The 12,370-nt window shown below is 39.6% G+C and overlaps 1 protein-coding gene across 1 annotated transcript in view; it reads right to left on the reverse strand.

Annotated features, from left to right (window-relative positions):
• The window catches only part of rapgef5a (Rap guanine nucleotide exchange factor (GEF) 5a), a 62,032-nt gene that overhangs the window by 36,598 nt on the left and 13,064 nt on the right, over positions 1–12,370 (reverse strand). Inside the window, exons 2-5 of the mRNA XM_037794572.1 lie at positions 11,311–11,361; positions 8,688–8,794; positions 8,044–8,165; positions 5,734–5,911 (exon numbers count right to left, since the gene is read on the reverse strand). Of these exons, the coding sequence (XP_037650500.1) occupies positions 5,734–5,911; positions 8,044–8,165; positions 8,688–8,794; positions 11,311–11,361 (458 nt within the window). The remainder of the gene's footprint in view (positions 1–5,733; positions 5,912–8,043; positions 8,166–8,687; positions 8,795–11,310; positions 11,362–12,370) is intronic.

Below are 12,370 nucleotides of genomic sequence, written 5' to 3' on the forward strand. Positions count from 1 at the left end.
CTTTCAGTAGCAAAATTGCTCCACTCTCCTTTAAAATAAGATAACTGATGCCAACGTATCCTCATACAGCGGTTCGTATGTTATCTAATGATAAAGTCACTCGTTTTCCTACGAATATCCAGCAAGACGTGACAATTTCCGCTCATAACATGCATACAGTCTTTTCAAAATAAACTTCTGTCTTCACAGGAAACAACTTGGTTAGGTTTAGGCAACCAAACTACTTCATTAGGAAAAGATTGTGGTTTGGGTTAAAATAATATCAGAAGTGGCGTAACTTACACTAATTACGGAAGTTACGTGACAAATTAATCAATGCTGACTTCTGGTTTCACAGGCGGTATGAACACCAACCTCCTGGGAGAAAGTCTGGTGTTTTTTGACCCATCCATCCCGACCTCTTCCCTTCCGTACGTGGCATTTCTCGCTCTTTATACTTCCTAGTTCACGATTAGGTAGATTACATACGAATTGATTTCATGGGATATATACAAATTACAGTGTATTATTTTTCATAGGTATAGCTACGAACGCTGTACGAGAACAGCCTGCTGATGCTTATACATCTCACAGAGCTGGATGAACAAGGGCAAATGATCAAGTGTCAATGCGATGTAATTTAATCAATGGTGGAAAGTAATTAAGTACATTTACTAAAGTATTGTACTTAAGTACAAATTTGAGGTACTTTATTTGAGTATAACCATTTTGTGCTACTTTATACTTTTACTCCACTACATCTCAGAGGCAAATATTGTACTTTTTACTCCAATACATTTATTTGACAGCTTCTTATTTGCAGATTTTGATTATCAATACAAAATATAAATCAATCAATAAATTATTATATATTATCATGGATTAAGCTAATTAGCTCCACCTTTACCAGCTGAAACATTAAAGTAATGAACACATTAATGCATCAATAATTATAATCCAATAATATAATACACATCATTCTGAAATGAGCCATTCTGCAAAATGAGGACTTTTTACTTTTGGTACTTTAAGTATATTTTGATGCGAATACTTTCATACTTTTACTTAAGTAAAATTTTGAATGCAGGACTTTTACTTGTAACAGAGTATTTTTATGCTGTGGTATTGCTACTTTTACTTAAGTAGAAGATCTGAGTACTTCTTCCACCACTGAATTTAATGCTGGGGATTTTTATCTGTTGCTATCCATTAGTGGATCGTGAGATGTACAAAGTCTATTCCAAGTCATCATGCTAAATTTATTCTCATCGGGGTCGTTAAGTTTCTTCAACTGCCGTTCATTTGGCAATTTGGTGACTCACCACGAGTGTGAATGCACCAGAGCTGGAAGAGAGGCACAGTGGGAGGTGTGTCACCAATCATTAAGCAGCGCAGAACAGTATTGATAGAGGATTAACATGATTGGGGCTCCCTTTTTCATTCCACATCAAAGGTGTATGCCGCAAGTTGTTCTATGAGTTACCAGAACAGATCCCAATTAAGAGCTTAGCAATTCTTATTGTGCACAATATGTAAGTATGTTCTTTAATCTAACTACTGCATATGCACATGTGGCTGTGATGTGAATACTGCCATTCTAACACAGAGTTAAAAGCTTGTGCCACAATGCAGATGGTGCGATTTGTGGAGGAGGAGGAGGAACCAGTGACTGTTAGGTTGCCCTCCTCTCTAGCCAAAATGTTCCTTCAGCATTCTGCAGAGTCTGTTTGGCTTTTTGCCCTTCTTGGACCAGCGCACCGTGCAAAGCAAGCAAGTAGCTAAGTGTGTTTTCTCCTCCCAAGCTAAGGTGTCATATTTTAGCTCCTGGCAATTCTGCACTTCCTTCCCAATGATATCAGAGAACACTGTATTTCAAAAGGTTATTGACTGACGCCATTCTTCACCAAACAATAAAGTATGTATATAGGTAATGTATATTATATACAATGGGGTGGCGTTCAAGTTGCTGTTGTAGTGCATTGAATAATATTACAAGGCATAAATACCTAAGCAATTTTTTGTATACAGGGTGACAATTAATATTAGACATTCTCAACATAAACTGAACATGTAGCTTTAAATCTATTTGTTACAGGACTATTGCATTGGATTACATTACATAGTGCAGGTGTTCATATTGCTTTGTCTCTCCCTTGTGTTTTGTGTCCATACAGAAGTTGTATGCAACTGATACTGTACAGTAAAGGGCTGAAATCAGTGCATACAGTTTAGTTTATATATCTAAACACCATGATCAGTTCATGCTCTGACAATCTAATCTTGACATGGACTTCATTTTAAAAAGACAAACGTGGTGGCTTTTGCTGCAGGGGCAGTGTGCAGGACATCTTTTCACAGTTACATTTTAATGTCCTCTCCTTACACAGCTCTTTTAAAAAGCACTATATATGTGCAAGCTTTGCCCTTAGTGTAATGTGAGCCACAGAGGGAGAGAGAGAATGAGACAGAGAGACTTTCTTGCCAATAAAGCTCATTAAATTGAAACAGTATTACATTCAGATGGAGACAGAGAGAGAGAGAAGAGAGACATGGTTTTTGTACAACGTATTAGACTCTAATATAACTTTTAAGATTTAGAAGACTATGAGATTCTTGTTGTTTTACCCCGCAAAAGAACATTAATTTCTAGCGAGCATTGCAGTGTATAATGAACAATAAACTAATCAACTTTAATGACCACATTGTGCCTGGTAGCAAAATACTATTGTTCAGACACAGCGATCCGCTGAGACATGCTGGCAGTGTTGACACAAACTGAATAATGACACACAGAGAAACATCTTCTACACATGATGCGGAGGAGATAACCCATTTAATTAGTAGCATGTTGTTCTTAGGCTTCACTAAAGTAGAAATCACTGGCAGGAGGCCTAACAGTCCGCTAATGCTGCCTTATCAAGTATCAAGTTATCAGTATCAATTTAATGCTTGCCTCATTAGATTAAACTACAGCGAGAGATAGGGAGCCATAATTCATGAGCATCAGTTACACACGGCTGTATTATAAATCGTGCTGCAGAACCTTCAGAAATAGTGGATTTTCGCTAAATCAAAATGTGGTAACAACAACATAGGTTGCTTGCTTTGCTTTAAGCTGGGCATATACTGATCTTATAAATGTTGTTGCGTAATTCCTGCTCCTACTGTACGCGTAGATCGTTTGCGATGTAAAGCCAAATCTCACAATTTATTATTGTTCATACTGTACGGTCCGATCGTCAGCTATACCCTGAGTGCTCCCACTTAACAGTGGGAGCACTCAGGGTGTGTCAGGGTGTGGCTGATGATCGGACGTCAGCCACAATTAACGTTAGCGACTTCGGCCCAAGCAGGAAGAGTTTAATATAAACGGCTCATTCTAAGGTAACGAAAACACAACCATTCTTATTTATTAATATTATATTCCATTTCTGCCTATTGAGCCCCCTAATTGTTACACACTGTTCCTTTAAGATTATTTCATTTACATTTTCATTTCACTATTGGCTCAGTTACCAGAGGAAATCTATAAGCCTATAAGCATTGCTGAACAGGTGGTTTAATACACGTGTTTGCTTGGGGCAGGTTCAGACGGTGCACATTGCCAGGATTTTATTTAAATTACTGCGTCTTATTAGCCCTCTGGTAATTCTATCTCCTTTTTACAATTTCAACAACAAGAATCAGCATTAACCAATGCATCGTAAAAGTCTCTTGGAAGCAGCCAGCGGAGATTTACATTAGGTGTTTTCTACTCACACAGCTACAACTATTCTCCTTTACACCAACAAGAGAGCGAGAGACAGAGAGGGAGGGTGTGAGACGAGAGGATGCCTGCAGAGAAATGGTGCGCCAGTCAAAGAGAGACACAGTCAGTAGCGGGGTCAAAGTGACAGACGAGTGAGGACGTTGAATGCATAATCTCATCTATGTCTAATCTGCGAAAATGAAACAACTGCACTTTTTCAGATGGAGTTTTTTAAGCAAAAACCTACAAAATATTTTTACATCCCTTCATAGGAGTGAGAATACATGACAGACACAACATAATACACATATGCAGAGCCCTTAGTCGTGTAAATTCTGGTCTGTTTTTCAGCTTTCTGTCGTCACACCAGAGAACGACAGGTTAGAAAAATGGGGTTGCTATCTAAAATGTCAATAACCACCATCTCTTCCACCCATTCCTCTGCACCCTGCCAAACCCTGGAAACACTGTGGTGGAGTGCCACTAATGCACATCATAGTGTATATAAAATAACATAGATGTATGTACAGTATGTTACATGAGATTTATATTAGTAAGTATGACATTCAATTCCCCTCGCTGCCGTGCTCTCTCCTTGGTGCCTGCAAATACAGCTTTTGAAGTTGACACACCCATGAATGTGTTGACGTGTGCCCTTGTTGCCTCGTTCTCCATATATATATATATATGCTCTATATCTTTTCCCGTTACCCATCTCACTCTCTCTCTCTTTTTACTCTGAGTGACAGATTGAGTTCAGTAGCAGCCTCAGCAGGAATCCCACACATAGGAGCAGCAAAGCAGGAAACTCTGGCTGACACCACTCTGCATGTGTGTGCGTGTGTGTGATCACATCATGTGTCAGTTTTTGTGCATTAGATTGAGGATTTAAAAACACTGAATAGGGATTAGGTTTCTAGCTGGGATTTGAGGAAGATCTTTGGAGAGGGTGTGTGTGTGTGTGTGTTTGTGTGTGAGCATATATTATGTTGCAAAACAGTAATGTACTTGCAAGCGTCTATCAAAACAAACACAGGGACTTGTCTCTTTTCATGGTAAATCATCAGACAGACAAATGACCTCAACCATGAATCTAAACGGGAACGCTGTCACTTTGATATTTTACCAGACGGACAAGCTTCCACTTCAGGTCAATGGAGATCATTCAGTACATTACAAACTGAGTCACGTTCACCATCAACTATGCTTAACATTCTGCAACAGTTTAACACGTTGGCTCTAATGACAGAGACCCAGTGACAACAGTGGAAACCACTAACTTTTCATTACAACAGATAAATATAACCAATTATATCTAGGGCATTCCTCGACCAAAGAAATTCGTAGTCGACTAACACTCAACGACAACAATTTTGTCAACTAACTACAGTGAAACTGAGTTTCTCCACAAAGAATCACACAAAAACACCACTTTAAATCTTGTGTTTACCAGAGATGTGCTTATAGGTTTCTTGGAAATAAGTCACTCAGCATGAAAAAAAGCATAAAAATTGACTAATTGATCAAAGAAATCTTAGTCGACTAAGACCACAACGACCGATTAGTCGACTAATCGACTGAGAGGGGGCGGCCCTAATACTGTACATGGGTGGCAGAGCTCCATCTACAGACAGATTTCCGTTGAAAGTGAATTATTACTTCCGTCATAGTTCGTATATTTTACAGCTAACGCAAAAAAAGATTTTACGCATAATGCGGAACAAAAATTCTCAAGCTTGAGTTCGGCTCGGAAACTTTTAGCTGTATGCTGTTAGCCACATACGCCGAGGTTAGTACCATAAACTGATTGGCATGCGATTCAGTCACGCTATGGCGAGAACAAATGCATCATTGCATCTTGTCAATTTTACAACGTAAAGCTAGTTGAGGATTAATTCATTAGTGTTAATTGTCATTTGTTCAAAATAGATTTAAAAAAAAAAATTAACTCCCTAATATCCATCCATCGCAGTGTAACTTGCAATCAGACTTTAATGGACACTTACGGGCTGTTGGCCCCGCCTCCAGAGCGAAACTGGACGTACGGGGCGAGTTGTAGGAGGAGCCTAACTGCCTCTGGCCACTCCCCCTCATTGGTGCGAAAGTCACAGGAGGCGGAGTCACACTCCTCAAAGCTGAACTGGTAGTAAGAGTTTGAATCTGAAAACACCACCCGCTGGTCCACTGGAGAAAGAACAGACACACACAGAAAAAAAGAGTGAGAAGCAGCAGCTTCCTCTCCAGTTGAGTGTCAGAATTTCATTGAAGTCTTCCTATTATTGACTTTATTATTTTCACCTATAATAATACCTGACGGAGGTACACTGTGTATAAAGGTTAACACAGTGTAATCAAAGAGTTGGACGCCACCGTGTTAGCTCACATATCCTGCATCATAATCAATAAGTGACAGTCTAAGGTCCCGATCAGACGGAGTGTGTTTCAGCAGCCTGGGGCGGCTGTTTGTAATTGTTTTCAATGAGAATGAAACGTTTTGCACGCTGCTTTTGCGTTGCTGAGCATCTCACGTTTATCCGCTCTGTGCGCCTCGTATTTTTAAAGGAGCACCCTGAACAGCTCAAGTTGAAAAAAGTTAAACTCGGAGCGGGAAAACACCCGACGTCATTAGCGTTTTTTCTCATTGTGGTCACTTCTGCTGGATACCCCGAGCTATCTGACTTCATCAACCTTAGTTAGCATGATCTGAACTCAAAACCACAGGAGGCAAATTAGTTTGTTATTTGAGATTTTCGGTAAGTTGTTTTCATTAACTCAAACTGTACTATTGACTATTTGGGTAGCGTACAGTTCATGGTTTGTATTAAGGTAACATTAGCAGTCATTTGGTGGTTGCTTAGCAACAATATAAAATTAAAAGAAGCTGCATACTGCAAAAAACACTATCTGATCGGGCAACAAAAACGCAGTGCATTGCGCCTCGCGTTTTCCAACCGTAAAAACACACTCTGTGTGATCAGGGCCTTTGTACAAATATACACAGATTACACAGTTAATAAAGAATTAAGTATTCATCATTCACATTCAAATCAAACAACTTGTGAGGTTAGCAATTTACAAGTTGTAGTTCTTTAAAAATAGCCATAAAGAAGAGATGACGAATGTGTTAACCCATGCTGATTACACCAGATTTAACAGCCATTTAAAACAGGGTCAAATGTATCTAGACTGTGGGTGAGACATTGCTTCGTGTATTGCTTTGTATCTATATTGGTGCACTGAAATGGGTGCCAGAATCACTGTTGACGGTTTGATATAAAAGAAATGATGTAAACCATACATTGGTGGTTTATAGCAGGCACTTTTTAGTTCTAGAGAACGAGTGGAGACATGGTGACAACAATAAAAACCTGGATAAACTCTTTGTATCAGTTATGGTGGATTAGCCAGACCGATGAACTGCACCTGAGCAAATGTCCGAAAGCAGCTTCAAGAGGATCAGGTTTGCTCATTCTTTAAAGAAACATTAACCGGCTTTGAATATTATTCCCTCTTTGATGATGTGTCATCCATAGCATACGGAGTATAGTTTCAACACAACACAGGGTCTTCTTTATCAGCTCTGTTGAATACAGAAATATGAATCACATCCACAGTGATAGTAGATTCACAGTTTACCAGAAGGTTAATGGGCCGTGTCCACCAAAGCGTTGTTTCCCAGCTGAAAACCCCCCAAGGTCTCTACTGAAAACTGAAGAGAAAGCTGAAGCACGTAGGGAGAGAGAACGGACCTGCCGGTCATGTGGGTTCATGAGATTTTGTGGGCAAGAAAACATCTTGGCGAGTATGATCGTTCAGTTCAGAAACAGATTCAGGTCAACTTTATTATCTCACACAGGGAAATTTGTTTGGTCCAGTACTCCAGACGTGAGGACAACATAAAGTCGACAGTGAAAACAATAAAAACAATAGCATAACATACACAATAAGACTGCTCCACTGTGATTGGACGGCTGGGTAAAAAGTGACAGTGATGAGCCCCTTAGTGTGGTAAAATGTTATTCGTTAACATGATCTTTGGTGAAAAATGAAAGAGGATATTTGGTATTGTTAGTGGGGGCTTGGATACACAGAGCCACAGTGTCATTTTACCTTGTGGAAAGAGAATGAAGCAGTGAATTCATAACCCTCTATTCTGTTGGAAATTACCTGGTGAACTGGTTCATGGTTTTTACAGGATGTGTACTGTAAATCGTTGCTGATGTCACTGGAAGGTGATTATACATTTTGAAGCACACTCCGACCTCCCTGCATGTTAGCGTGTGTCTGAATGTGTGTGTGTGTGGTTGTGTTTTTACCAGACAGCAGGACTCCCAGCTCCAGCAGCACCTGCCAGACACGCACAGCAGTGGTCCGACAGCGCACGTACACACACTGCTCACACAGCCACTGCACCAGCTCCACACCCACGTAGCTACGCCTGTTAAAATACACACACGCATTTTCAGCACACAGTACAGCCAAACAGTGTTATGATGCACACACTTCTTCCCTCAGCACAAAGCTTGTCTTTTTTTAATTTAATCAATATCCATTGATTATTCATTAGTTCTCTGTAAGCCTTTTTCCTCTGAATACACTGAATTCTTTCCGTCTGCTTTCCCCCAGGATACACTCCTTGTGTGTGTGGGTGTGTGTGTGTGCGATGACTGTTAAAAGCACCTATTTATATTTGTGTCCAGATGTTCACATGGTCTTTACATGCATCTGTATTCATTGTATGTACAGCATATTGCATGAGAGTGTGTGTATTCCCAGACCGCCTCGTGCTCTGCTATATAATGTCTACGTCACGCTTTGCTCGTCTTACTGCATAAACAACTCGACTAGCCAATCAGGACGGGGCTCAACGGTGACTGGTGAGTCAGTGTACATGCTTCACCAGACACATCGATTCATCACTGCACACAGACAGACACACAAACACATAGGCGTAGTGTACCGGATGATCCTGGCCAGGTGGATCTTGTCTTTAGCCGGGTATGGTCCATGAGAGAGGAAGGCGTTCCTCACGGCCCGACCAGCACATGGAAAACTCTGGGAACAAGACTGACACACGCACAAAGAGGCACATCAAAACGTATTATATATTTAACAAAAAATTAACAAATGCAATTAAAATTGTATCCCGACATTGTGTTGGACATGGACTTTAGACTGCAGGGAGCTAGTGTGGCTACATGCTGTCATTGACGGGCTCACAAGGACAGCTCGATTTCTTTCCCCCTGAGGAATGAAGCATTGACTGTGTCTACACGTTCTGCAATAATCCTGCTATTGACACTGCGGTTAATAAGACCGTATTTCAATTAAGCTGTTTACATGGGCTGTTTGTTCTGTTTTATCCATATTCACGTTTACATGCGACAGAGCAGAGTCCACTCCATTCACATTACGTTACAACATGAGAAGCAGATTTTGCAAATGACTTCAAGTCATTGTAACTTCTATAGTAGGATGGTAGAGCATGTGTTAGATATAAACTGACACATGTACTGCAACATTAAAGGTACCCTGTGAATTTTTGACCACTAGTAGCACTATGGAGTAATGTTTCTAAGAGTGGGACTGCTAAAGCACAAATGCAGAAATGTGCCAGCAAAAGGGAGGAAAGAAGACTGCTAGCTGATAAAAACATGGGTGTTAACAATGCAGGTTTCAAAATATTTGGTTTTGCAAATGTGCAAAAGGAAAGGCATCATAGACTGTATATATGAAGTGGACATAGTCACCGTGACGCCACCCATTGGTTTGTGGACCGCCGTTTTGAAGCCTCGAGTTTGGGATTTTGGTTTTTGCCGTGGCCATCTTGTGTTTTTGCAACCAGAAGTGACATGAAGTGGCTGAATACAAAATTTGTAGGCGACCAAAATGTTACAATTAACATTCATGAATAGAAAACACACTGTGAAAGGGTTCAAGTTGCAAGATAAAAACGCAGACAACACCCAGACTGGGCAATGGTGTGGTAGCGACCTGTCAATCACAAGGTAGCCACGCCCTAAAGCATACCCTGCTTTATGGTCTATTTGACTCTAAATGGGACCATCATTTACTAAATGAACATCATGCTGTATTGAAGAAGACTTGAAACTAGAGATTGAGACCATAAACTCATGTTTACAATGTTTACTGAGGTAATAAATCAAATGAGAAGTAGGGTCATTTTCTCATAGACTTCTATACAATCTGACTTTTTTTGCAAACAGAGGAGTCACTCCCTGCTGGCTATTAGAAATAATACAAGTTTAAGGCAGTTCAGGATTGGCTTCACTTTTCAGACCCTGTTTATTAGTTCTCAATGATACACACACAGTGTTTTGGTGAGAAACATTGAATGTAAACATGAAACTCATCATGGTACATTTAAGGTATGTATGAGTATTGCAGCCTGTGTGCACTGCAGTATTTGACAAATACTGTGTTAATTTTTCACCTGTGTGTCTTGGGCTCAAAGGAGGTTTCTGACCTCTAAGCAGAATTTAATCATCATTGTGGCAATAAGGTGCCCTTCAAATAAAGAACCTGGGTTCAATCAGGCTCACACAGCCAGACCTCAAATTTCACTTCACACACTGTGGTCTGCTGAACCTTGATCGGCAGTCTCTTCAGTTATGGGTGTTGCCAATACAACTAAATTACTTAGCAGGCAATTGGATCAAGTTTCAATAAACAATGACAAAGGATTTACAACATGCTGAAACATGTTTTGCTTCATATTTAAAGCTGTTCTATAAACTTTGTGAAATGTGACATATCTAACAAAATCTTTGAGAATCAATCTGAGGTGACGAAGAGACAGCTGTATAATCATGTCTTGTAGTTGATTCAAGAGGTGTGAAGTTTATTGATTGGTTCAACTTTCAGCGACCAGGTTAAATCAATTCTTAGTTAATATTTTCCAGACTAATATCTGGTAACGGGAGATTAAAACTGGCTCAGCAAAGATCAAATTTAAGGCTCCTTCTTGCAAGCGTCGTGCTGTTTCGGCGCTCATGGGCAACTTGTTTTTACCAGTGTCATACTGCTTTGGGTACCACGTCAATGTTAGAATATAGTCATTTCCTTTGAGGCAAGATATAAAAGAGAATCTACTGAAATATGACAGTTAGAAAAATACAACAGTGCTGAGGGACAAACATCCAAGCAGACACAAAGATTTTTTGGCACAACAGTGCACATAAATAAGCAGCATCCAAAATTCAGATGTTGATTTCTCATTTATTTTTTAAAAACTTTTTTATTTCTTAAACTAATGTTTTCAATGTTCAAAGAGAAATATACTCAAGTGAGATATTTAAGCCCTAAGGCCTTTTCAGAGTGCAGTACCATATATTTGCGAAACTGTATCAGAGTGATGATGCATGACAAATTAAGACTTCCCCTCAGTGTGTGTGTGTGTGTGTGTGTGTGTGTGTGTGTGTAGTTGGTGAAACTAGCTTGAAAAAAGCCCCAGGTAATATCAGCACTGATGTCACCTGTATTGAGGCTAAACAAACACACTTTCGCGTCACAGCAAAACTAAAGGGATGACATCACCTGTGTGTGTGTGTGTGTTTCCTTACCTTGTGTACTGTAGGTCCAGTGCTCGGTCCAGGGATAGTGTCAGGTGATTGCTGTTGAAACACAATAAACACACACACGCCGTCAGAGCCAACACACAATGACACACACACACACACAGTAAATGCAGTGAACAAACAAGACTCTGAGATGAGAAAGACCAGTTTAACCATTAGTCAGGTTTTGTTTAAACCAACAGCATTACTCATACATTCACACATAACTGTAATACATTTTGCCAAAATTAAAGAACATGGCCATTCAAAGTGTTTGATTATTATCTGACCTAAATGGTGACACACATTCACTTAAAGCACTCATCAATACAAAACCAGGACAAAAGTAAAAAGTAATAAAAACACATTTATCACTTCAATTCCTCAACAATAAAATGCAATTGTCTGTCCAACTGTCACAATATAACAGTGACAGCATAACAAATCTCTTCTACCATCACGCCATCATGTTGCAGCCTCAGCCCTGGGCGTTATCACTCTACCTCTACTTCCCCTATCAGGAAATAAACTCTTAATCTTTATGGATTATTATGGCGCCGCCGCCAGAGGAGCTGGATGACGGTGTCGACACCGTACTGCTGACACACTGGTCATAAAACAGATTAAAAATGATAGTAAGTGTTGGATCAAATAGAGCGGAAACAGCACAACATGCAGACATCTGTTTTTGAGTTTAACTGCAGCGGTAATACGTTGTGATGCAATGTAGTAACACCTCGTCGTCTTGGTTGCTCTGCTGCTGAATTAAAAGCTTGCTTCAAATGTTTCAAAGCCCCATTTTCAAACTCCGATAATGATTCTTGAAGATAATGGTTCATAACATGTATGTGGAAGATGTAACCTGCCAAAATCTAAAATAAATATATAAATAATAAAAGGGAAAATGAAATAGAAGAGTAGATAGATGGGGGGATTAATACAAAGGTAAATAAATAAAGAAGCCAATTAAAACAGAAATAATGCCTGCATTATTTTTAATATTATTTTGGTACATTTAATGTTATATTTATTCATGTATTTATTTATTGAGTCATTTATGTATCTA

Source organism: Sebastes umbrosus, chromosome 15, assembly GCF_015220745.1.
Source record: "Sebastes umbrosus isolate fSebUmb1 chromosome 15, fSebUmb1.pri, whole genome shotgun sequence".
NCBI lineage: Eukaryota > Metazoa > Chordata > Actinopteri > Perciformes > Sebastidae > Sebastes > Sebastes umbrosus.